This window comes from Daphnia pulicaria, chromosome 1 (assembly GCF_021234035.1).
Source record: "Daphnia pulicaria isolate SC F1-1A chromosome 1, SC_F0-13Bv2, whole genome shotgun sequence".
Classification (NCBI taxonomy): domain Eukaryota; kingdom Metazoa; phylum Arthropoda; class Branchiopoda; order Diplostraca; family Daphniidae; genus Daphnia; species Daphnia pulicaria.
The window spans coordinates 41,470,110-41,496,043 of NC_060913.1; the positions used below are offsets into that span (position 1 = coordinate 41,470,110).

General features: G+C 42.9%; 4 protein-coding genes and 1 pseudogene across 5 annotated transcripts in view; 2 read left to right on the forward strand and 3 right to left on the reverse strand.

Moving 5' to 3' along the window:
* Positions 1-25,934, forward strand: part of LOC124320441 — a 313,411-nt pseudogene that overhangs the window by 95,479 nt on the left and 191,998 nt on the right.
* LOC124320274 (peroxidase-like) overlaps positions 1-25,934 on the reverse strand; it is a 136,888-nt gene that overhangs the window by 82,057 nt on the left and 28,897 nt on the right. The gene's annotated exons all lie outside the window — the stretch shown is intronic.
* Positions 4,341-10,244, reverse strand: LOC124320432 (sarcoplasmic calcium-binding proteins II, V, VI, and VII-like). The gene is made up of 8 exons (XM_046783317.1): positions 10,139-10,244; positions 7,574-8,445; positions 5,803-5,878; positions 5,672-5,724; positions 5,166-5,282; positions 4,969-5,083; positions 4,797-4,894; positions 4,341-4,725 (listed from the first exon to the last, which is right to left on the reverse strand). The coding sequence occupies exons 3-8, from the start codon at positions 5,858-5,860 to the stop codon at positions 4,612-4,614; spliced, it is 555 nt and encodes a 184-aa protein (XP_046639273.1). The 5' UTR covers positions 5,861-5,878; positions 7,574-8,445; positions 10,139-10,244; the 3' UTR covers positions 4,341-4,611.
* LOC124320458 lies at positions 10,182-11,518 on the forward strand. The gene is made up of 3 exons (XM_046783343.1): positions 10,182-10,267; positions 10,432-10,467; positions 10,657-11,518. The coding sequence occupies exons 1-3, from the start codon at positions 10,183-10,185 to the stop codon at positions 10,869-10,871; spliced, it is 336 nt and encodes a 111-aa protein (XP_046639299.1). The 5' UTR covers position 10,182; the 3' UTR covers positions 10,872-11,518.
* LOC124320236 (centaurin-gamma-1A-like) overlaps positions 11,957-25,934 on the reverse strand; it is a 31,458-nt gene continuing 17,480 nt past the window's right edge. Inside the window, exons 1-13 of one of the 2 annotated variants that reach the window (XM_046783008.1) lie at positions 22,306-23,680; positions 20,771-21,003; positions 18,033-18,174; positions 16,757-16,891; positions 16,140-16,601; positions 15,324-15,636; positions 14,779-15,172; positions 14,526-14,709; positions 14,192-14,446; positions 13,873-14,118; positions 13,662-13,779; positions 13,239-13,593; positions 11,957-13,156 (exon numbers count right to left, since the gene is read on the reverse strand). In XM_046783008.1, the coding sequence (XP_046638964.1) occupies positions 12,941-13,156; positions 13,239-13,593; positions 13,662-13,779; positions 13,873-14,118; positions 14,192-14,446; positions 14,526-14,709; positions 14,779-15,172; positions 15,324-15,636; positions 16,140-16,601; positions 16,757-16,891; positions 18,033-18,174; positions 20,771-21,003; positions 22,306-22,756 (3,504 nt within the window). In that variant the 5' untranslated portion in view covers positions 22,757-23,680 and the 3' untranslated portion in view covers positions 11,957-12,940. Of the gene's footprint in view, positions 13,157-13,238; positions 13,594-13,661; positions 13,780-13,872; positions 14,119-14,191; positions 14,447-14,525; positions 14,710-14,778; positions 15,173-15,323; positions 15,637-16,139; positions 16,602-16,756; positions 16,892-18,032; positions 18,175-20,770; positions 21,004-22,305; positions 23,681-25,934 lie in introns of those variants that run through there. The other variant, XM_046783009.1, reaches the window with a different exon arrangement.

The window sequence follows — 25,934 nt, forward strand, 5'->3', positions numbered from 1 at the left end:
ATTTAACATTTGCTGTTACCTTGTAGTAAACCAAAACGAATAGAAAAATATTCTGTATGACAGGCAGGTTTACTTTACCAACTGGGTATTCTATCAGTCAGTCCATTGTCTTAAGAGCTGTTGCACTGATGCTAGAACGTCTGGAATCACAAACAGATGCCATAGACAAGGCACATAACAGAATGTCAAGAGAACTCTCTTCTTTCTCCTCCTTGTAGAAGTTGGACTGACGTCCATTATCACCTTGGGGATTTCGTCTGTTGTTTTGTGTGATGCTGCGGTGGTGGCTTTTTTTGGTGAAGACTGAAGACCAGATATAAATTTGGAGGGGAGAATATTACGAGAGTATCAGATATATTTGCCTTTGTTTGTTGGATCTTTCAATTAAGTGTTAACTGATAACGAGCTAGAGCGGACATTGCTTTTAGGTTTTATGTTTCTTTTAAACGTTTCTTCTTTCTGACGCTTGACAGCTTTAATCATTTTCCACTATAAGAAGCATCAGTTTCCTAGTTTATTAGTTACGTTTATGCAGTCCACTGTAAGAAGCATTAGTTTAGTAACGTTTACATCTCTGAAGAAATTTGTCGCTTTCACTGTAACGAAATTTTGGGTGATAACTGCCAGTTTCTGTTTCAGCAACAAAGCTCACTTGTTAGATTTTTAATAATGTGGGTTTTTTTTCTACTTCCGGTTTTCTCATTTCTGTCAGCAGTTTAGTAAATATTCATCTGAGGCATAAAAGAACCACATATTTGTGATCCTCGTCAAATTTGTGGTAAAGTTCATGTTTGTTTTTGTACGTACGCCTACTTCCGGTTTCGAGAATTTAAAAGTGTATATTCTCTGACTTTGGAGCAACGACATTGCAGACATTTTATTTGACTCTTTCTAGCAGACTAAAATACAAGTTTCATCGCCATCTATGATTCTATTCTATGATGTGAATCATAGATGGCGATGAAAATAAAATGTCTGCAATTGTCAACCTACGTGTTTTCCGTAATTTCAGCAGTTTGTGTCAACTAGACCCATTTCTAATTATCCCACATCATTTCGCAAAAATGAAGAAATTCTAAATGTATGGTAACTTTCATCTTTTTAAAATGGCGCTTAGTATCATTAGATTATTTACACGTGAATGGCATGTGCTGTAACCTGCTTTCTGTTTAAATTTATTAGGAGATGACGAATTCCGTTCGATGGATCCGAGTCCCAAGTTGAATATGAGATCTTACGGACGTAAAGTATACAAGAGAGCAGCAGTTCACGTTCCAACATAACGCGCTTTTGATCAAGACTGGCCCTCAGTCAGGCCAGTTGCCAGGTCTTTCCATCAAGCTAGTGTCCTGCTGCCCTTGCATCAGGGCTGGGTTGTTCCAGGGGCAACACCGCCCAGTAAATTTGCCAATGCAGAGTTGATGAAGATCCCCTACTTTCTTCACTTGACACCACCCGCTATTGAGAGACATTGCCAAGCATTGAAAAGTGAGAACCCTGCAGTATAATAGATATTTTAATAAAGCTTTAACCATTATTTGTTTGTAGAGTTCTGCACAGAGTGCCGTAAGAGTTGGATAACAACGAAAAGATTGACAATCATTTACCCATCACAATCACAACTAGTGATTACCTAAATTCTTTCCCCTCATTGAGTGATGCCCAAGCCAGAATTGTAACACTCCAGGGTCTGAAAAGAAGAAAAAAAGAACACATTTGATTTCCTGTTATAAGTAACTCTTTTCTTCGCTCATGTAGGTGAAATTGAGCTCTTTGAAATTGGACAACCATGCCAAGGATAAATTCTTCTTTTTTCTGTACCGGCTGTACGTTTTTTAAGAAACACTTCAGAACTATTCAGGTAAATGTTCAACTTTCTAACTGTGAGACTACAGACTTAATTAGTCGGTGACTAGGTGACTATCTCCTAACTTATTTGTTGTAGAATTTTCAGTTGCCTACCTTGTAAATGTTTGCTAGCTGTAGGTTCTTTTGCAACTTTTATTCTGAAGGATTGTGTTTGCATAGTTTACTTTGACTTCTGTATTTTTTCCTTGATAGTTGATAGTAATTGAGTTTTTTTTTTAAATAAATAGGATTATCAGTCTGGTAAAAGTATGAGCTTCTTTGTTGCTGCCCAACGTACATATGGATTTGATGCAGCTGAGGGCAGTAGCTCAACCTCTACCATAGGCTTACACCATCCGCCAATACACAGTAAAAAGGCGTATTTTTGAGCTACACGTATAGAAACTTTCAGCCGCGACTGTAGTTCAGGATAATTCTCGAAACCGGAAGTACGCGTACGTACAAAAACAAACATGAACTTTACCACAAATTTGACGAGGATCACGAATATGTGGTTCTTTTATGCCTCAGATGAATATTTACTAAACTACTGACAGAAATGAGAAAACCGGAAGTAGAAAAAAACCCACATTATTAAAAATCTAACAAGTGAGCTTTGTTGCTGAAACAGAAACTGGCAGTTATCACCCAAAATTTCGTTACAGTGAAATTTCTTCAGAGATGTAAACGTTACTAAACTAATGCTTCTTACAGTGGACTGCATAAACGTAACTAATAAACAAGGAAACTGATGCTTCTTATAGTGGAAAATGATTAAAGCTGTCTAGCGTCAGAAAGAAGAAACGTTTAAGAGAAACATAAAACCTAAAAGCAATTCCGCTCTAGCTCGTTATCAGTTAACACTTAATTGAAAGATCCAATAAACAAAGGCAAATATATCATACTCACGTATAAATATTTTCCCCTCCAAATTTATATCTCGTCTTCAGTCTTCACCATAAAAAGCCACTACCGCAGCATCACACAAAACAACAGACGAAATCCCCGAATTCTTGAATAATACATTAAAAAAAAAACACTTGTAACTGGTTTAAAGGTACATTCCCGGTGCCAAACAATTTACTGGTGAAGTGGTGAGTAACGTAAACAAAGATATAGTTGTCAAATCATTCTACACTGTTGTCATTTTACAGACCCTCTGTCCGCAGGATCAAATTAGAAATTACCGTGACATACAAAAATAAAAATCTTAGAAAAAAAAAATCTGTTTAAAAATGTTCGGGTGTGGTCTCCTTATCGGATTCAAATTTTTAAGATTTCCATTCTTATCTCTACTTGACAGTCGCGATGAAAGCGATTTCAATCAAGTCGAGTTTCACTCCTATTTTCAAACGCCTTTCATTATTCTGGTTATCATTTTTATGCCTTTTTATTTTCCTCAAATTTCACACCAATTTCAAAAAGTCCCGCTTTTATCAACGTCCTTGACACTTTGACAGTCAGTATTTGTAGTCACTATAAATATCCACTGTAACTTCGTAAATCATACATAAATAATCTTTACCGATTTTCAGTTCAGACCAAAGATTTATTTTCTTCTTGAACAAAAGAGGAGAGGGGAAAACAATTGTTTTGGGTGTTACAGCAGTTATTAAGGCTTCCCGGCTCTCGTCGCCGTGGCTTATGTTTCAATCTCGTTAGTTCATCATCCATTTGAAATGTAATGTCATGATCTATGTTGCCAGCTTTCATATCCTTTTAGAGGGTCATCAACATGTACGAGACCAAGGGTAAAAAATGACAAGAATATTTCGGAATATTTGTTGTCAAAATTTCTCCAGCAGCAAAATAAACAAAAATAGAATCGTGTCCTAATGATTCCGGTTATATTCCTTCATTTTTGTTAACAAGGGGCTTTGTTTTTACAACTTGAGATATGGAACACGTCGAGAAAGCCCTAAAGAACCATACTGGAAACGCATACTTACCTAGTAATGAGTTGGGGGCTTGGTACGAAATGAAATGAGCGGAAGTAAGTCCTCGACTTCAACTGGGATATACTCGTGCTTCATTTTCGTGTCTTGACAAGACAGCCGAGGCTCCGTCATCTTCTGCCACTTGATTTGTGTTTTATTTTTCTGGCTTTTTTTCGCACGTCACGATTGCGATAATTCACATTGCCGGCGTCTTTTAGCGTTTGATTGATGGCGGAAGCGTTTGAATCCCAATTACCGACGAGGAAGAAAAGAGATTAAATGCATCTTTATATTAAACCTACATTGTCGTATCCCAAGGAAACAACAACGTGCACGCAGGAGAAATAAGGCTTAAAGCACCAATAGCTGTCTGACGGGCAACGGCGATGAAAAAATAGTATTATTTTGATTAGTGTCAGATCTATGACTCTATGTCTCAATTTACAGGAGCTAGGTTTCAGGCCTTTCGTGGAGGAAGCTTCTTCTTGGTTACGAGCAATTGCGTAATCTAACATGAAAATATAACTGAGTAGCAGATGGTTGTCAGCACCGAGCTGAAACATTTTCCTTATTTTGTATTGATCAAAGGAGAACACAGCAGCACAGGGGATGTTATTTGGAAGATAGGGAGGAGTGGATTACAAGAAAAAGGTAAGAAAACTTCTAAAGCAAGTGAGGGTAAAGAAATGGCATACCAGTTCTGAATAGAAGAAGTGGTAAATTATAGAAGGTCATTGCAGATTCCCTCCTATATTTAACTGAATTGTTCAGTTTCTCTATAACTGGAATGTTAAAAACTATAGATATGTGCCACATGAACTTTAGTTTAGAACTGCAATTTCCCATAAATATAATTTCCGGAGGATGAAGGATCGTCCGAAGTGAAAAACTCATTCCACAGTTGAGCGAAAGTGGACGAATTCACAACAACCGAATTATCCTGCCAAACGCCATTGAACTCTTTTAAGAAACCGCTTTTTAAAATAAGAAAGCTCTCTGCAGCCAACTTACCTTGGACATCAATTTAAAAGCTTCGGAGCAGTCATTGTCCGAAACGTCGTTACGTCTGTTCACTGCCGCAAATTCATCTAGTTCAATAGTTCCTTCACCTGATAAAATTCAAAATAAACGCGATTTGATTAAGAGACAGTATTCGAGGAATGACTTGAAAATTCTTTCCAACCTGAGGTGTCCATAATGCTAAAGTAAAAATCTCGATATTTGTCCTGCCATTCCTGGTAATCAGTTTCGCCCTTGGCGTAAGCTTCCCACATGGCACACCACTCTTTTTGATCAACCTTAGGGACATTTTTTGCAAGAAAAGCCATATTTGTTACACGCGAGTGCAGTTTCTCATACAATAAAAGTAGCCAATCTTACCGAACCGTCGTTGTCGGAATCAGCTCTTTTAAGGGCCTCCCAGACGTCGAGAAGTCGCTGCAATACTTGGGCGCCCTTGCCCTCGTTCACACTCCATCCGTGCACTCGACATATGCGCTAGACACGAACAAGAAGTGGCGTTAAATTACTTTGGCAGGTATTTCGGTCACGGGAGTCGAACATCGAACTATACACAACGACAAAGAATTTTAGGTGGTCACGTGAAAGCGGGTCGAGTCGAATGCTTTCGAATCGGATAGACTCGTGAAACACGCGAATGGTCCTTTTTTTTTTAAACAGAAAGGTTCCAAACTTTTACGTGAAAGTGATGGGCCTATCAATCCATCTTAAATCTGCGTTTGGGTAGTGGGGAAACGAACACCGTTTTGAAGATAAACCAGGGACAATAACATACTTCACGGAAGAAACCAATTACTTCAAACAGACTACCCTACATAAAAGGGACAGGAAAAAATAAAAATGAAAAGGGAATCCTGTTAATATACCTCGGCAGCCAGGCGAAAATCTTGTTGATCGATGGCGCCACTGTTATCCACATCTATGGGAAGGAAACATTTTGCGACGAAAGAAGATAACATCATTAATTGAAATCTTGTTATGAAAAAAGTGAACAAACCGAAAAAAGCCTTGAAGACGTAAATCAATTTGTTGCGACGAAAATCTGACATTGCCATATTTGGTTCTTTATTAACCTACCAAAAAAATAAATAAATAAATAAAATAAAATTGATGAAAAAAGAAAAACAAAACAAAAACTACAGCCAATAATATCAAGTTTGGGAAACAGGTGAAACGATCGATCGTCTTCAAAGAGCGGGTGTTTCGTGATGAAAATTAACGATCCCCTCCATACAAGACACACCCCAAGAGTGTTGGAGCAGTCGATACTAGGGAGGTCTTGCAATTTGAGGTAAATGTCACAGTGTAAATTGTGAACCTTCCGCATCCCCTTTCGCATCCAACTCATTTGAATGTTCCATGTCCCGTGAAACATGTTGCGCTCTGCACAACAGATTGATCGATAGGAAAACCCATAGGACACATTCTGCAAGGAGGGAAATCCACGGGAACTGACCAAAAGCATTCGCTATTGTACGGTTCCCATGTGACTTGGAAATCTCCCCCCCCCCCCCCCTGGTGGGATTAAATTCCTTGCAATTTGTTTGGAGGCCACTATCTTCGCCGTGGACTAACGAACAAGCCTTTTATTGGAACTTGAAACGACTCGGCATATCAAAGGCGGCATTGGAAGGTAGCGACGGAGAGAAAACTCGCGTTCCATTATCGCGCTCGGCGAACTTCTTTTGAAGGCACAGAACGTGGCCTGATCGATTTCAAGACATTTCAATCAATACCTGTTGATGTCTTGTTGGTTACTGAAGAGTTCTACTTCTTTGACAGATTTCACCCACGAGTATTATTAAGAATTTTTTTTTCTCTCTCTCTCTCTTCTTTGGAGAGATGGGACTATTTCTTTTGAAAGCGCCTAGTGCATCATACACCAGAGTTAATATGCTCCGTTGCCCAGAATTGGAGCTTTCCTACTCGTGTACGCACACGGGACACCTTTGTTCGAAAAAGCTTTTAACGGCAAGCAGCAGACATCATTACGACGATGACATATTATTCAGGAAAATAAAAGAAGTATAGCTGTGAAGGCGAGAAGGGAAGCTGATGTGCAGAAAGTCCTTAAAAAAATGAGTGAGGTCGATATTTCAACAAGTCTTGCTACATGAGGAAAGAAAAAGATGGCGAAATGAATAGCGCTATACGGCAGAGAGCTAGGGGGAAAACACAAATAACATACGCCGCAATTCAGAGCTAGTCTAAAAAACCCATTATTGATTACCGCATCATCTAATCTAACGGCAAGCAAGCTGCGCCAGTTATCCGCTTAAGGGGATACGTGGATTGGCGGAACTAGTGGTCTCTTTATTCGGTCAGCTAATGCCTCTAAAATAAGGGGAAAAAAACGAGCTTTTCAATGATTTACAAGCGAAATGTACAAGCTGGTTCCCGTTGTTACCACATACCATTGCACCCTAGCGACAAACTTTGCTGGCATCTTCAATGAGATTGATTCTTGCTTAAACCGGACGACTCCTGAGAAGCCTCTCGTCACTGAAGGATTGCATCGCGATCAATATGTACAACCTCACTGCCATTTATCAAGGTTGCTTTAAATTGATTTAAAAAAACAGTACTTTGGGAACGTCTCTATAAGAAGGATAACAGACAGGATCCTAAGGCACAACAATCTATTTAAACAAATAACGCTATCTGATTCACCCAAAAGCAGGAAAGGTGAAAACAGATTACTCAATACGTAAGGGTTTCAGACTACAGGCATTAATGAAATAAAGGGCAACAAACAAATCTGAACTTACGATTCGACGGGAGCGACAATAGTGGAGAGATGTAATGACAGTAATGGACTGTGCTCTGGAAAAGTTGACGATGTAATGTGCTCTCTGGTCACGTCAGGCCTCGTTCTTGTACATATAACCAAAGTGGGCGGAGCAGACGGATCAGATAGGTAGTTCACGACGGCACTGTCGTTCGTTACACATGCTGCACCTAGTTTAAAAGGGGCGGACGGATGGAAGGATGGAAGTGGAGAGTGACCGTTCAACGTTCCGCTCAACGTGAGGTAGTCGCATCCATCAAGACGGATGCGGCTGGCCAAGTTTCATTCCGCATATCACCGGATAACCCCACCGAAAGGCGGTGTAAGGTGCCGTGACACCTCAACTCATTGATATCTAATTATAAACACAAACAACGCCGGTTATTCATTGCAAATGATCCACTGTGACGTACTGTATGACTAAACCTCGGTTTTATAATTCCACGCCGCCGTGCGTCAGTAGATAATGAGTATGTGATTAAAGTCTCAAGTCTGACGAGTCCCCGATAAATTGGGGGAGATGTCACTCACGTAATCAGCTGAGTTGGGGGTACGTTGCACGTTCACCGCTGACCTCCATTGATTTGCCTCGTCGTTATATAAATAATGACGTGAATTTGTAAGTAGTCATGGAGAGTACTCCACGAGGGCTTGTTACGTGTGTAATGCAATAAGCATCATGCTGAGCCTGGGAATGGAATATGAGCATTCCTTCGATCCACCAAAAGATGTCCTTCGCCGTTAGATTCGCCAGCGTGATGCACTTTCCCGCCAGGTGGAATCACTTTCACTTACCTGTTGTCGGCACACGGGCTTTCTTCCTGTTCAGCTATCCGGTTTAGATCGAATCAACTGTGATGGCCAAAAAATGAAAACAAAAAAATTGCAATTTTGTCACGCCCATAGCAAACTGAACTTAATACGCTTCGAAGCAAAGCAAGACGTGCGACGTACAACGTTTAGCAAACGAATTCAAGCCAGACGGAATTTTAAACTAGTTCCTTGCGTGCGAAAACGTGAAAGTAAACGCAAATGTTGACACAACCCAAAAAAATTTCCCGGCACGTCAAATCGAGTCTTTTATAACCAGCAATCGCTTGAGTTAATGAAACAGGAGAGTGAGATTAACATTAAACATAAACAATGATTTCACCCTCCCCAAATGCTTTGTATGAGAAACAGACTCGGCACCAGACTCGTGGTCGGCCGGTCCCTAGCAACGTTATTTTGTTCTCCTTGAAAAACAGACGTGTTAATAAAACATTGCTACATCGATCGAGGAGGGTGGAAGGGATCCTTGTCGCATGGAATAAAAAATCCGGATTCATAAGTCTAGCTCACAAAAAATTCAGGTCCGTACATATCATGGCCCATACAAAGTTTCTGGACCTTGTTTAGTCCGCTAGAGCACGCTAACCATTCACACGTTGCGACTCTCTCTCTCTTACTGCTAGACTGGCGGTGCGTGTTGTGCGGTAACCAACCCACTCGTTGTAAAAGGTTGCCGGCATCCTTAAACAAGGGAATTACACTGTAAATTACGATTTCAGCAACAAGCAGCAACAACTCGAATGCGATGCAATTTCACATATTTTCGAGGAATTTAAAAACGAGGGAGCGTTTAACTTTGCCGCAAAATCGCTTATTTTACCACCCGATAATTGGGCGCCATTCTGGAAAGGTGTTGAAGCAATTTTTGTTTTTTTCGGGAAAAGAGCAAAGAGGAAAAAAAAAAGAGAAAACGAACATGCCTATTACCGAATGAACGTTAAGGTATCCGTGTTGTGTAGTTGTTACGCTTTGTTGGGGAACTTTCAATTGCGAGAAATAAAAACTAGGCTATGCGGTACAACGAGCGCCAGTTATTCTGCTAAAAAAAGAAAAAAGTCGATGCATGAAGCACACACATAGAGTACATGTGCTATAAAGTTCTATGTTAACTAGGCTGGAAATCGACTGCCGGCGGAAGCTCTCATGCGCGTTTAATATCGGAAGATAAATGAGAGAATGGAACGTTTTTCGGGAGAAGCGAAAGGATTGTCGGCGTTAGAAAGCTGACGTCTTCCCCAAAGAATACGCTAATGAATCAATCGAGCATTTTCGTTCCAGTTCGTTTTCTTTTGGAAAATCGAGAAAAATGGGCGCATCGAGACGTTAAAAGCGTCATATCTTTCAATCAGAATCCATCTTTAAAGTCAAGTCGGATTTGATCAGTCTCATGGTTGAAATCGAGTGGCTGGATTTCTTCGCCGAAGAAGACTAAACCTGCGTAACCTTTTTTGAAAAAAAAGTGCAAGTTTGTCGCCACAGCCCTGACGCTCAAATATCCAGACGGACTTGCGCTGGATCAAGATGCACGGAGAAAGACGCAAGATGTGGAGGCGGAGGAGAGAGCGACAAAACTTATAACTTCTTTCCCTTGAGACTGGAAAAGTAGCAGTATCCAAAGAGACGTGGTTGGATATTCAAGAGGTTGCCGGAACTATCAGATAAACTCGCTACTGACCCCAAAAAGTATCTTTCGCAAAGAAAACTGTTATATTACCTTTCATAAAACGAAGCGCATCACATCTCAGTAAAATTGGTGCAATGGAAGGAGTCACAAGTTCATGGTCAGTCCCTCGCTGGATGCTGGTCAGCCTCTTCCTGATCACATGGATTCATCTAACGACAGGTAAATTCGTTGATTAATTACAAATTAAGTCTGTTTGACGATAACGAACTAACCTAACGAAAAAATGTGTAAGATTGTACAAAAACTGACCTGTTTCTATTTTTTCTCTGTATAAAAAATTACTGGAATTTCAACGGACGACTCATCAACAAAAAATCGTGAAGGCAAGTGCCAACACTACGGTCACGCTTGTCTGGGAGGTAAGCAAAAAATGTATTTTTTTTATCTCGACCGTTTTGAATAATTAAGGGCGGGTTATGTCCCAATTCTATGTCATTCTTATCAAGAACATTTTTTTTTAACTGACTGATTCGATCTGATTTTAAAAAAATATATAATAACTAAAAATAACTTTAACCATTTCCCTTTGAAACGAACCTAAAATAAAGCTCATGGAAAGAAACGAACCGGAGGAACTTTGACGATGGAATCAGTTCCGCTGTCTTCTCGAATTCTTCACTCTCTGCCGGATTCATCCGAAGGAATCATGGCGGCCGTCGACCCAGGCCGCCATTCCGTCACTCGTGCTCGTGATTTGATCAAAAGACACTTGCCCCCTCGATTCATTTTCAACATGTTGAAGTCGCGATTCAAAGAAGACTAGTTTTCCACAAACTCAATGGTTGCTTTCACATTCCCATTCATGCCCGATGCAGGATAGGACAATATAATAACTATTCATGCTGCTACCCGATTCGAGTTGACTTTTGGCTGGAATTAGAGCTCATTATATACCTTTCATGTAAAGATTCAATTTAGAAAACTCAATCAATCGTCCTGTACTGTTTCCCTGTCGTATTATAATTTTAACAAAAATAGTCATAATCGAGAATATTACCTTCTTCCAAACGGATTATGGGACTTGATGCATTTCAGTTGGTTCAACGTGCTCAGGCCGCTATAACTCGGTTCCGCCATTAAATTCACCTAGAAAATGTAACAAATGCATGCTTGAATGTTACGTCATTTAAAAGCAGACCACAATAAACAAAACACTGTTAAGAATCAAAAGTGTGTGTATGTACTGTTGGTATTAACACTATCTCATTTTAAAATAGCAAGGTTGCTATACTCGTTAAAAATAAATACACACTGAAACTGGAGGTGCTACATCATTACCCATTTAACAAACAAAGCCAAACTACTACAAAACTTGTTAACAGTTAACCTGAAAGACTAACAAATGGAACGAAACCGTTTAACAATTCAATTATTAAGTACGAATATGCATATGCCATGTGCATGCTAGAATAAACCGTAAATATGTCTAACCTTGAATTTCCATTTTAGATTTCACACGTTACGGTGATGGTCAGTTATATTTGGGCAGTAAAGCACACCACATATGTATCTTAACTCATCCTTCCTACACCATTAAAAAAAAACTTATTCCATTCTTTATATTTCGATAGGAAAAATAGAAAGCCGGGCGAACAAGAATGTGGGAGTTGACAGCTGAGCTGTTGAGCACTTTTAACTATTTTCTCAACAGGTCAGCGTTGCAACTTTTCTTTTTTCTTTTTGTTGTCATGCGTGGGAAATTGAATTAATTAATAATAAACGCGTGGTTGTCGTTGGTGTAATGAATATTTAAGGTTTTTTTTTTTTTAGTGGAACCGGAAATACTATTTATACGAAAATTATTAATGTGCCACTTGCTCAGAAATGAAAACAAACGACGCCAGGAACTCATGAAGTAACAATGACGGGACATATTTATTGAATTTCAAACTCTTCAGTTTCTTTTTTCAAATGCACACAGGGCCAGACTCACAAACATACGCACACAGAAAATTACAGACATAATTAAACATCAAAACATTTTTGTAATCTTTTCTATCTTGGGCGCACCAAGCCAATCATCAGATAAATAGATTGCGATTTCACCGAATTTTGTGCCATTCGTTTTTTATTTTTTTATTTTTCAATGTCGAGTTGTAGACACACAACTCAGACGTTATCGGAAAAAGGTCTCGCTAGACACTTAGTCGATGCCAAAACTAAAAAAAAGAAAAGAATTAGAAACAAACAAACAATTTCGGTTGTTCGTAAACGGAAAAGGAAAGAGAAAAACACGGTCACAGAAAGGATAGCGAGGCAAGGAGGTTTCACTTTCATCCTATGGGGCATATAATTTAACGTGAATAAAACCCGATAAGAGACGGAATGTCATAAAAATTTTGTCAATTTCTTTTCTCTTCCTCAATTTGAAATAACACGTCTGAGACGGAGAGCGGGGTAGGATAGGATAAGTGAGTGGTGGCTAAAAATGGACGAGCTGGTGATTTGAAAAGGTTTCGACGTGAATCAAGGGGGAAATAGAGAGCACTGTAAAAATCAAGAATAAGAAAAGGAAAAAGAAAAACTGTTCGCAGAAAAAGACAAATCCGGGCGTATTACCGCCTGACGGAAGGGAGTTATCTTTCCTAGAACGTAAAGATTCAACTGGTACAATTGTTTTGCAAAGTGGATATTTTCCGTTTTCTTTAATTTTCTAAGGGGAAACAAGTGTGATTGTTGCTCTATATATATGTATAGAAACAAATGCAGTTTAGTAGTAGTGTCTGTGTGAGTGTTGACGAAATTGAACAACGTGCTGTGACTGGCAATTGGTTTTTGAACGGGCCTTTTTTCTTCTTTTTCTTAGTCTTTTCAAATGTCATCCGGTTAAATTTAAAGGCCTTGCTCGGCTTTGCCCATCAAATTAGTGGTGCTGGTGAGGTTGATGGTCTTGCGACGGTTGAGAGTGCTGAAACTGGAAATTGAAGACGGTCCTTCCGGGCATCCATTGGCAATGAGCAGCTCAATCACTTCGGGCGAATTACTGACTCGTGCAAAGGTTAGACACGTCCGTCCTTCCTGGTCCAGGGCTTTGACGTTGGCGTTATGCTACACAATGGAGAAGAAAAAAAATACCGGGCAATCAAAAAACCTGTCCGTGATATCTATTAGCTGATTAAAAAACACATACCCAGAGTAAGAGCTGGACTAGAGCCAAATTGCCCAAAGTGGCCGCCAAGTGGAGTGGCGTTCGCAGATCGCGGACGGCCACGCTGCAGTTCACGTCCTCTGGTCCGGCTCGGCCCAACAGCAAGGCCACGGTTTTCAGATCGGAGCGGCAGACGGCATCAATCAGCTGCTGGCCGAGCGAGCCCGAAGACGACGGCAAGGCCAGGAATTCTTTGTGCTCGTACTTTGCACGGATCCAGCGCTCCTTGTCGTCCCGGCTCGATTGCGGACCCGGTTTCACGCCCCTCATCCTGGCCTCCCAGATGCTGTTGCTCAGCGTGTTGCCCAAACCGAGCATGACGGCGATATGTCCAGGTCTAAAACAGGAAATTGGTTATTATTAAAATAATCTGTTCGTCGTATGAAATTCTGTGCAAACACTTACGGCCATTCGTCAAGGTCCAAGGATCGAACTCGGGAAATGTGCGATCCCAAGTTGCGGTGGATGCCTGAGCATTCGATACACACCAAAACTCCAAGATTCAAACTGGCCCAGTCCGGATCTGATGATGATGCGAAAAAAAAAAAAAAAAGAAAATTTTAAATTTTAAAAATGCCGATCCTGATTTTAGGCAGACAAAATCTTTCAAACTTACTGGGAGCGTCGCAATCGGCGCAGTTGGCGTTGCCGATGACGGTCGACCTGAGCGACTGGATGGATGCGGCGTCCACCAGACTGTTCATCCGCGATTTCGACTTGCTGCTCTCGTTGCCCTGCAGCGAGCTGAGAATTTGGTGCTCGATGGACGTCACCCACTCTTCGCGCTCTTCGACGCTGGCCGCCTCAAAGTGCCAGATTTTATTGTCCAAAGAAACGATTTGGAATTCGTAGCCGTCGCAATCTAATTTTGAAAATGAATCGAATTAATTTATTACATCGTTTTGTGTAATAAAAAACAAACAAATTGATTTTACCATCGAGATCGTTGGCTTTGTTGCTGGAACTCTTCATCCGCCTGTGCCGCTTCTTGACGCTGGGCGTTTCCGTTTTTGCACTGTTGTCGGCGATGCCGCCGTTGATGGCGTTCTGTGACGAAGGATCGTCACCACCACCACCGCCGCCATTTCCGCCGCCCATCAAGATGCGAGTCACCGGCTCTTTGAGCACTTCGTAGGCCGTCAGCATCACCGTCGTCTTTTCCGTCCGCTTGTCCTTGCCTCCAGGAAATCCTGCGGAAGTAAAAAACAAAATTCAAGGTGTTAAAAAAAAAAAAAAAATTCGGTTCCTGAATCGTCAACGAATGCGTACCGGTAATGGGCTCATTCATAACTCCGTTGGCGCCCGGCACGACGCCAGGTGTCGATGTCACAGCGGCCATGGGTTGCTGCTGTTGCAGTTGAGTGCCACGCGATCCGCGCGGTTTCTGGCCGGGCACTTTGACAGTCACGTACTGCAACGAGATCTCCTTGCCATGCGAGTCGTCCATGTAATCCTAGAACAGGCGGACAAATCAGGATATTAGAGAAATGAAACAAAACCAACGCAAATGTGTCGAACTCACGTGTAAACTCGAGTGATAGGTGAGCTTGCCGTCGTCGCCCAGGGTGACGTACTTCTTCTTCCAGTCCTTGTTGAGGGCGTTGTGCGACCGCTTGTACAGGTAGCCCTGCTTGATGGGTATGGCCCGCCCGCTGCCCAGCTCGCCTCCGCCGTTGCTGTTCTTGGCTTTGTCCTTGTCGCTCTTCTCCTTGTCCTCCTTCTTGGACGACGACGGAGTGAACAAGTTGGACCTCCGGCGCGACTTTCTCGACGTTGTCGGCGTCGAGCTGGGCGTTGGCAAATCCTTGCCGTCCTTATCCTTGCCCGGAACGGAGAGCGTGTCGATCGTGGAGGGCGGCGTGCTGCGCAGCAGCGCCAAACTCTCGGCCGATCCCAGGGCGTTGCCGGACTGTGAACTGTCGCCACACAAACACAAGGAAATAAAACAAAATGGAAATTCTGTTAGTGACGATGGCGGCCGGTTACGTTTTCCAGACACACACACAGCAGCACACAAGTCTATTTGTTTTGTTTTCCAAACTTGTTCCAACTCTCGGATGTTTTTACCTCTGCGACGTCGGACCCATGGCGTTGAGATGCTTCTCTGCGGGAGGTGCGACAGAAGAGGAGGAGGTCGAACCGGTGGAAACGACCGTGTTATTGGCCGTGACGGCGGCAACGGCAGCGTTGTTGCTGTTGTTGCTGGTGCTACTGTTGCCGCTGCTGGTTGTACTGCTGTTGTTGCCCGTCACGTTGTGATTGCTGTTGGTCCGCCGCGGAGTGGCGCTGCTGCCGGCGGCGACGGCGGCGGCCGCTCCAGTCTTGGGGTTGGCGTAGTGATTGACGTAGGTGCCGTGCGGAGGAGGCGGAGGCATCGCAGCTGTCGAACAGAAAGGAAGGAGCACACACAAACACAAAAACCAGATAATTTTAGATTCACAGCTTCTCTCTTTTCAATTCTTTTTTTTTCCTCCTTCCATCTTTCTTCCCCCCCCCCTTTTTCCTAAACATTCACAAAACAACGGGAAGTTTGACCGACGCAAATGACCGAAAATTTCCAAGAAAAACAAAAAAACATAAAAATAAAAAGAAGATCGGCAAAATGCCAAGAGAAGAAGAGAAAGAAGACCCTTGAATTTTGTTGAGTTTTGTTTGTCCCCGAGTCAAATCATTTGAAAGTCATCCATCATCATTGTTACATTTTTTATATTTTTTTTTGTTGTTGTTTCGTTCGCCTGGAGGATCACAAGATCAAAAGGCAAGGTTGAAGAAACAACAACAAAAAGTTGTTGTTTTTTTGTTTTTTTGTTTTCTATTTCTTATTATTATTTTTTAAAGGGCTTCCAAATAATCGAATCCCTGGCGGGGGGTAGTAGTCCATACCTCGAGCGGCTAGGGCGCCGTTTGTACTGAGACTGGCGGCGGTGGACGCCGACGAATGGAGATTGAGGGCGCTGCCGCTGAGTGCCGATCCGCCGACGTTGTTGCTGCTGTAGCCGGCCAGGCTGCTGTGACCCGTGCCGATGGAACCCGCTCCGGCGGGTCCGAGCGTCGATCCGGCCACGACGGAACCCAACGAAGACGAGCTGAACCCGCTGACGGCGCCCGGGTAACCGCCGTGCGATGCAGCAGGACCCGACGATCCGCCACCGGTCGTGATGGACGTCGTACTGCCCGTCAAGTGCTGCTGCAGCTGTTGCTGCTGCTGCTGCTGCTGCTGACCGTAGTGCCGGCCCAGCGAGTAGTGATTGGGCGTCGTCGGGCGCTGAGCCGCCGCTCCGCTCACGACGCCGGCAGATGGCGGCGCTAGTGGAGTCAGCCTCTGCTGGACAATTTTCTGGCAAGCTGCAAAGGGAAATAACACGATAAGAATGACGACGATGATAACCAGACTCTCATTTGCATTCGATAATGATTTCATTTTCGGAGGGGCGGAAAGAAAACAAAAAGCCAAAGGAGAAAGAGAAATGAATTTCAATAAATTAAAGTAGAAGATTTACCATCTTGAAAGACCCGCTCGATGTTGAGCCCGTAGGTGGCGCAGGTTTCGTAGTAGGAACAGCGTCTGAGGTCGGAAGCCAGCTTGCGGGCTCTGGCTTCATCCACCACCCGTGGATTCGTCTCGTTAATTCCATCTGTTTGAATTTCATCAGCCAAAAAATGAAAATAAATAAATAAATAAATAAAAAAAAAAAAGAAAAGATAAATAAAAGAATTATAGAATAGTGTAACCCTTGGGGGGGTTTATATCTTAGTTCCGACTTGTCTATTTGGCGCATCCTCCCACCGACGCGCTCGTAAATTTTAAAACAAACTTTCAAAAGGAATAAATAAATAAAATAAAAAATAAAAACGGAGGGTGGTGGTGAGTGAGTGTGCATACGTTATGTAGTAGCACACAGTACCTGTTGTTCTGGAAAGGAAAAAAAAAAATGTCAACCCCCCGCAAACTTAACCGACAGTCAATATGGCCACCCTTCCGTCTGTCCGCCCATTCGCATGCGCTAAGCTTTTTTTTTATTTTTTCCCGTTGGGAAAAGAAAATAATAAACAAAGCGGAGCTTGACGGCCCGCGGACGAATGTTTCAATAGTCCAACGGAGAGTTGGAACACATTTGCATTGAGTCAACATGTCAGCATTTGTATATTATATTGCCTTGAAAAAATGAAAGACGAAAGACAAGAGAGAAACGCGGGGGGGAATGAATGTCGCAGCTTAACTGATAGAGAGAGAGAGAGAGACAACACCCACCCACCCCGCCCACCCCCTACATAACCGGGAGCTCTTCTTTTGCTTATTTTTTTGTTCCTATCTCTTTCTCTTCTCTTTTGGTATTATATCAATCCTTATTAAATTATTCACGTGCCGTGTTTACACTACCGTTAATACCCCCACGTACCAAATTCAAAAGTTTTTTTTATTTTTTACTTTTTTATTTTAAGGTTTTTTCAAAGGGTCCATCGAGCGGAGCGAACGGGCGCCGGAGCCAATGATGCGTCGCTAATTCGCTCAATTCGACACGACACGAATTAAGGCAGAGTCGACTGGTTTTCCACATCTCCCCTCACTACTTCACCAACAGTTTCCTGCTACTACTACTACTACTATGTCTCGCTCCTGACTGGCTCCTGATTTCAGATTAGACCCAACCACCCACGATCTTTTTTTTTTTTTTTTAGATTTTCAATTTCAATTGTATGCGAAAATTTCAAAGGGGGAAATTCAAAGTTAGCAAACAACAACTAAAAAGGGTTGGATGAATTTGGAAAACGAACCTTGAGTGCCGACCAGGATGAACGGGATCTCCGAGGCGTTGCGGAATTGGGCCATTTTGGCGTGGTAGCTGTAGATGGCGTTGAAACTGGCTTCGCTCTCCAGGCTGAAGACGAAGATGACCGCATCCACCCAGGCGGTGAACTACAAATAATACAAAGAAAAGAAAAGAAAATTGAATTGAATGAATCCCCCAAACAACACACAGCGTATCCTGTGCTAGAAGGGAATAAAAAAGCATTAACAACAATATAACAAAACTATCATGGCCCAAGAAATTCAAGCCTCCCTCTCTTCAACAACTGGCGAGAGAGCCCGTACCGAATGGTAGAGAAACCGTTCCGAGCAACTCCCCCGATCCCTCCCACTCCTTTCCGGAAGGAAAAAAAATAAATCCTTTTTATTTGATTTTTTTTTTGTTCCTCCTCTTTCCTTAGAAGGGACCCACCGCCAACAGGCCGAATGAATGAACCACGTTTGTACTGTGCAACTCTCGACAATAGGCCTTGAAAAATTCAAATTAGCTCATAATAGAGAGGCCTAAAGTCCTGGCGTCTGAATACGCACGGCCTCTGTCACGCTTTTCATTTCCGATTGAATGAAATGAATGAAGAAAGACGCGAGGGGGTTAGCTCTTAGAGATTCTTTATACTGCGTATGTTACATCACCCCCACGCAGCTTCCACACCCATGACCAGAAGGCTTCCTCTTCCTCTCTCTCTCTGGTATTTTTTTATGTGTGTCAAATTATTATTCATGCGGATGCCAACCCGATGCCACTAAATTGGCAACGGTCAGTCTTGTGTATAGTCAAAAGTATCTGACTGTTACTATTATTATTACCAGTAGCTGGTATGTGCATTCAACAGATCATTCAGTCAACTGAAATCTGCATACATTGTATTAATGTGTGTACATGTACATATAATATAGGAGCTAGGATTTGGGATGGAAGGAAAAAAAAACGACATGCACCCTCCGACACCCCCTTTTCCTTGGTTGGCAAGCAGCAGATGTCAGCCGCCGCCAGCATCCGCAAGTTGCGCTAACGAGCCGCAATCGAAATGTTGTTTTACATTTCTCTCTCTCTGAGCTCTGAGCTCTCTGAGCGTATACGCATTCGTTATGTAATAGAAGTATTATATCATTCGGCGATTGCGCCAGTCGCCCGATTGACATGTGGGTGGCATGAGGGCAAAGTCCCTTATACAAAAACATTTTTCGGTCGTTTGTTTGTCTCATCCTCGCAATTCAAATAGCACCGGGAAAAGAAAAGAAAGAAAGAAAAGAAAAAAAAAAAAAACACTTTATTCATTTTCTTTTCTCTCTGGCCAGCATCTGTGCAAATAGAATGAGTAGGAGGGGGGTGGAGGTGGGGGGAGTGCTCCCCTGCACCCGAAAAAAGTTGCGTCATCAAAGTGATGCGACGACCACCCAAAGAGAAGATTCCTCCGCGTGTGTGTTTTTTAACGTTGCACACATCATTACGTTAATGAACTTTTCTGCATATTTAAACAGGGAAAGAATCAACCGAAAAAGTGCCGAAAAAAAAACTTGCCCCCCCCCCACTGTACATATCCCACCCTCCTCCTATAATAAATAAAAAAAAAAACGATGATCAAAGTCGTAAATAAGATAGCTCTAACACACACACCCCAGAAGCTATGGAAACGGGATGAATGAAGGTATAATGAAAAATGTGTGTGGAGGCTACTACACACACATGCAAAAGGGAAGAAGAAATATACATCACATCATACTATGGCCCCTGCGGCGGGTTATATAAGAGGAAAATGAGAAATGCGATGCTAATGACCGGCAGCTGATGTGGAGTGACATTATAAGCAACGACTCTCTTATGTATACCTCGGCCCAAATGTAGCAACAACGTGAAAATGTGTATCAAGAGTGTGTGCTGGCCTGTAATATTGCGTACATGGGACTAACAAAAAAATACGACATTGAATTAACCCGAACGATATTGCACGTCATATGGTACACCCCCTCTTTTTTTTTTTTGTTGTTGCTCGTCTATCTTAAGTGATATTTTGAATGTGCCCATAAAAATTGACTGCTGCTGCCCTCCATTCGGCACGGCTTCATGACGTGACTAGTAGTGAACGAGTTGTGCTGCGAGTATACGCCCGTCTCTGTGTGTATATTGCCCAAGCCATTCACATTTTTTTGTTCTCTCTCTTCTTTACGAGCGTTGGCCCACCTTCTCTTAAACGTTGGGCCTGGAATGGGATTTAGCTGGCCCCCTATGACACCCCCCTTTATCACCTAAAAAAAAATATTTTCATATGAAAAATGTACGGCGCCAAAAAAGTCCCCTACATGATTCCGAGGCCGTGTTGTTATTATTATTTCTATCAAAAGGTTATACTATAACCCGGCGCTTTTTATTTTATTTTTTTTAGCCGTGACCCAAACACATTTCAACACGGCTGTGTTATTGAAACGATTCAAATGGCATTTTTTATTTAATAAACTCCTTTTTCCTTTTTCAAATTTTTCTATAGGACTATTTAAAAAAAATTGTTTTTTGTCCTTATTGTGTTAAAAAATAAATATACTCGTAAATAAAAAAGGAACCGGACAGCAGGCGTGAAAAGATTGATTTGCATCGCCTTTATGAATCGACTTTTGTGTGTGGTTATGTTTTTTTTCTTTCCATCTTTGGAAGACAAAATTCGACACATCGAAATTTTGTTTTTTTAAATTGAAAAATGGAACTTACTTGAAGTTCGGGCGATCCGCCTTCATCGCGGATGAGGAGAAGGTAAGACTGTCCGTCGATGGAAATCTCTTTTTTGAATCGGCCGCCTTCGGGCGATTCCTCCTGCATGTAGGAGCCGGTGAGGTAGCGATGGACCAGGGCCGATTTGCCGGACGCCAAAGACCCGACGATGCCCAAACGCAAATCGGGCACCGCTCTGGACAGCGTCCATTCTTGACTATTCACGAACGAATCTGGCAAAAAAGAAAGAAATCAAATGGAAATTTAAAATGACATTTCTCAACCAACTCTGCAACTCGACCGTTACGCCATTTTCCAAACTATTCAATTGGAAATTGACATGTCAATGCTGCAATTGCGATGGACACGAAATGCGTCCGGACTGCGGAGGAGGAGGAGGAGGACGCAGAAGACATTGACGGACAATTTACAAGTTTCTGTGAGACGAATGGCGAGCGCTTATTGAGAAAAACTCTTTTGTTGAATTTTCAAAGGAAGAAGAAGCTTTTAAGAAGAGGGCGGGGCCGAGAGGAGGAGTAGAGCGCGGGCACGCTCCCAAAAATCCATCGCTGGTTACATGTTGGACGACAGGAGAGATAATCGAAACGAATTTCGACACACACACACACACACACACGGGTACGGGGGCCATTGAGTTTTTTAGTGATCGATCGGTCGACAAGTAAACCCCCCCATCAACCAACCAACCAACCCAACAAAAAATCTAATATTATATCGAATATCGAATGAAAAAGAAGAAAAAAAAGCGACAGACAAGAGATAGATTCCGGTTTGTTCGCAGCACACTCCAATGATAATAAAGACTTGCACATCCCTCCTCATCAATAATCAAACTAACCCCCACCAAAAAAAAACTAACAACTTGATGGATTTTCAAACAACTTTTTTTTTTAGAGGATACCCCCCTTATTCGTCACTCTCATCCGCCTGCATCCGGCGCAGATAAAGTGAAGAACAGGGGGTTGGTTAGTGGAAATAATATAGCCTTTTTTTTCACGTACGTATTATTATTATTCTAACAATTTCACAATTTTCCCTGAAAAAGCTGTTCAAACAAGAATCCCCCGCATTGGCGATAGAGGAGAGATAACCAGACGTTGGTCGGATCCACCTGGCCTTTCCTTCCAGTTGAATACAAACAACCCAGCACATAGTGGCCTCTTCCACGCGTCAATCAAAATGACCGACCCCACAATGAAAATGAAGTAGGGAAATAACAACAAAAAAAACACACAACAGACAACGGCACAAGTGGGTGAAACCGGTTTGCTTCTCGCCATTCGGCATGCAGCAATCATCACAATATGTAATGACGTTAGACGACAATGATGGGGGCGCATTCTCAATCAGCAAATCAGATTATCATAAAAAAAGCATTTCAATGGACCTGATTTGAAAACTCAAGTGATTTGCCATCGGGAAAAGCAGATGCCTAGTCTACTATACTTGCTAGAACTTATCAACTGTAGGAGGGGGAGGCCGGCCAATCTTTTGTATTGCGTCATAATTTATACCTGTGGCGATACTGGTGATGGTCGGAGTGGGTGTAGGGGTGGCGGGCGTAGGAGTTTTGACCAGAAATGACTTGGTTCGCCGAAAGGATCGGCGCAGGGATCGCCGGCGGAAGGATCGGAAAATGCTGGCCGCCGTCGACGTCGACCCGTGTTTGGTCGGCGTGCTGGGAGTGACGGGCGTCGTCGTCGTTCCACCTCCCGTTCCCATGTGAGCCGGGTGACCGGGCGTTGTCGTCACGACGTGAATCGGCGTGACCGGAATGCCCGGACGGCCGACCGCCGAGGCCGCCGCCGCCGCTCGCGTGTACCCGCGTCTGAACGGCGAAGGAGCCAGCGGCTCCTCGGCCTTGCGGGTCGACGCCGAGCTCTGGCTGATGCCCAGCGTCATGTTGAGCACTTTTTGGTAGAAGGGCAATTTCTCGCCCAGCAGGCCGCCGCTGTGGTTCTTCATTATCGAAAAATCGGGGCGAACTCGGGGACGGACGAAATGAAAAATAAGAAAGAAAAAAAAAACCGGCACGATTCCAACCGATTTCCAACGCGCTCACAAAAGTTCTTCTTTTCGATTATTTTTAATGAGGCGCCTCTGATTTTTTCCACAAATGTTGTGGGTTGTTGTTGTTGGCATCGACCAATGACTTCCTGTCGATTGGCTTTTCTGCCAGCAGTTCCGTTTTGTTCCGTTTTTCTCTCTTTTTTCCGCCCTTCGATTGGCTTTTGAAATGTTCACTCACGCGTGAGAAATCGGCGCAAAGGAAAAAAAAATCAAATAATAATGTTGGGAGAGATGCCCCGCGGTGACGATCGCAACACGAGCACAAAACAACAATCGGCACTCCCGTCAAAACCAATAACAATAATGAGACGCGAGGAATCAAAAAAGAAAAGATTTTTCTTTCTTTTTTTTTCTTTTTTTGAATTTCAATTCCAACAGCCCCCACAGAAGTCAGAGAGAACTAATAATGATTATGAATTAGATCCAATGGGCCGGCACTAGTACCACCACAACGACCACCAACGGAGTTTGGCTGAGCTTTTCTCGCCCCGAACAGAGCCGATGGATCACGGGACGTCGTCATTTGGGTTGGTCCCCCAAAAAATTGAATTGTTCCAAAAGTCAATCGAACGGAAATTTTCACAACTTTTTTTTTCTTTTCACAAATATTTTTTGATAAAAAAAGTTTCGTCCAGTCCGCACCACTTCACATTGATTAGCGATTAACGATTGGAAAACTCCCCAAAATAATTGGGCAAACGGTTCAACTTTTTCTTTTTAAATTCAAGACGCACACGAAAACACACGAGACGAAAAGTTCGTCCGTCAGAGTGGAGGGGGGAAAACGGTTGACGCCGAACGACGGCCGGTGAGCGACTGAGCCTCAACGAGGTGAGTCAGGGACGGATGTAGTACGTATAGTGCGACGACGACACTCTCCACCCCATCCGTGTGCCCCCACCCCCCTTCTCTTTTGCCCACCCGGCGATGGAGCGGCGCGCCGGTCGTCTCCTGTAATACGCGCGTCGCGTCGGAGGTGGGACCCCGGTTGGTGGGGTGAGGAGAGTAAAAGGAGAAGGACGACGACGACGGAGCTATAAGGCCTACTAAATAAAGGAGGAACTTTCTTTTCTTTTTCCTTTGCGGGTAGAGAGAGAGAAGAGGAGGAAATCGGAGAAGGTATTGTGCGCCCAAGAACCTTAGCTTCTTCTTTTCTTCCGCCTTGAGCCCGTCGTCGTCGGGTCCGTCTGTTGGGAGATTTTTTATTTATGCGGAGCGCGCCAACCGCGTGCCCATACACACACACACACAACAGAAAAAAGGAGAAAAAACCTCTTTTTCCACTCTATTTTCTATGGAGAAAAATACTTTTGAGGTGATAATAAAAAAATAAAGAAGAAGGGAGACTTTATATGGTGACATAACACAGACACACAGAAAGCCCCCAGTGACCGTCGTCCGTCGGAACAACTACGCGGGGCATCGAGGCGCACGCCGGGGTTTTTCGGGGGGACTCCATTGTGTCAATGGTGGTGTACACAAACGTGAATGTCTCTGTGATTTTGGGTGTACCTTGTGTATTATCTTCTTTTGAGATGGTATATAGGGAAAAGGTGTCCTCATGAAAAACGCTTTTCTTCCAATAGGAGAAGAAGAAGAAGAAGGTAAAAACTGGCCCGTGGTCGAATGAGAGGCGCCCCGCAATGTTTGTGTCCCATTCTCTTTTCCGGCCGATTCAACAACAGATGGGAAATACGACGATGACGAACCAGGAAAAATACAACAAGAAGAAGAACCTCCTCCTTCTTCTTCTTCTTCTAGACTTTTTGTCAATGGGGACGGACGCTGGTAGCCTTTCAATACAACAACAACAACAAACAACAACGGACGAAACAAAAACCCGGTAGCTCTACACATAGAAGGTGACTTGTCCGAAAATATTTTTCCACACACAAGTCTGTAAAGGAAAAAAGTTGTTTTTCCTTTTCTTAGTGGGACGTCCGGAATCATAAAAATAGGAAAGAATCAACAACACACGGTGTGCAGCACAATGATCGATTCTTTTCTCCCGATCAAAATGTGTGACTTATCCATCATATATATATTAGTCTAGTATAGTCTTCAAATCAAAAACCCAAAAAGAAAATCTGGTCTAGTTTCGCCAGATGCAAAGGAAGAAAAAGAGACGTTGAATAAAATTTCTTATTTTTTCATTTATTCCGGAGGGGGTTTGTTTGCTTAGAAAAACACGCCGTTGACAAATCCGTCAAGACGACACACAAGAAGACCTCTCTGCTTGCATATAGGTGGATAGAAATAAAAAAGGTAACTGTATCTAACACAGCACAGTCTCTCTACTTTTTGGGGGATTCTTTTTTTCTTTTGTTAGGACACAAGGAGCTCGCGTCTTGTGGCCGTGCATATTATTCAAAGTCGAGCATCAGCAGGGACGCGTCTAGCTCTGGCAAACCGAACGCATAGAAATTTCCGAATTGATCCGATTTCAAGGTGTATAGTACTATATACTTTGATAGAGAGATGAAAATCCCTCTGCTGGAGCAGCTAACCTAGCAGCAGCCCCCCCCCCTTCTTATGTAAGAGGGGGGGACTCGCAATGTGTGTCGGCATTCGTAGAAGAATCGACAAAGAAGAAAAACGCAGAAATCTTATTTCTCCATGCGTCTCTATCTCTGTATTCCCCCCTATCCTATCCTATAAATATTATACGCAACTCTTCGTATTCTTATCAAACGTACGTATCTAAATAAATTTCTAGCCGATGCTCGGCGGTGTATTAAGATTCGATTGTGCTTTTCATCGATTCCCCCCTACGCGCAAGAAAGCGGAGAAGAAAAGAGGCATGTGTGTTGCGCACAAACTTACAAGAAGAAGAAGAAGAAGTCCACCCCCCACCACCGTCGTCGTCACATTTCACACACAAAAACTTCCCTCAGCAGGGCGCAAAAGCGTGCGCGAGCGGGCGCGCTTCCAAGATTCGAATTACAAAACCCAACTCCCTCCCACCCACCCTACAACCCCTTGGAAATAAAATAATAACTCGCTCATCTGGGTTCTACTATTACGCCATAACCGTCCTGTATCCCAAGACAGTACACATACAAGAATGAACACA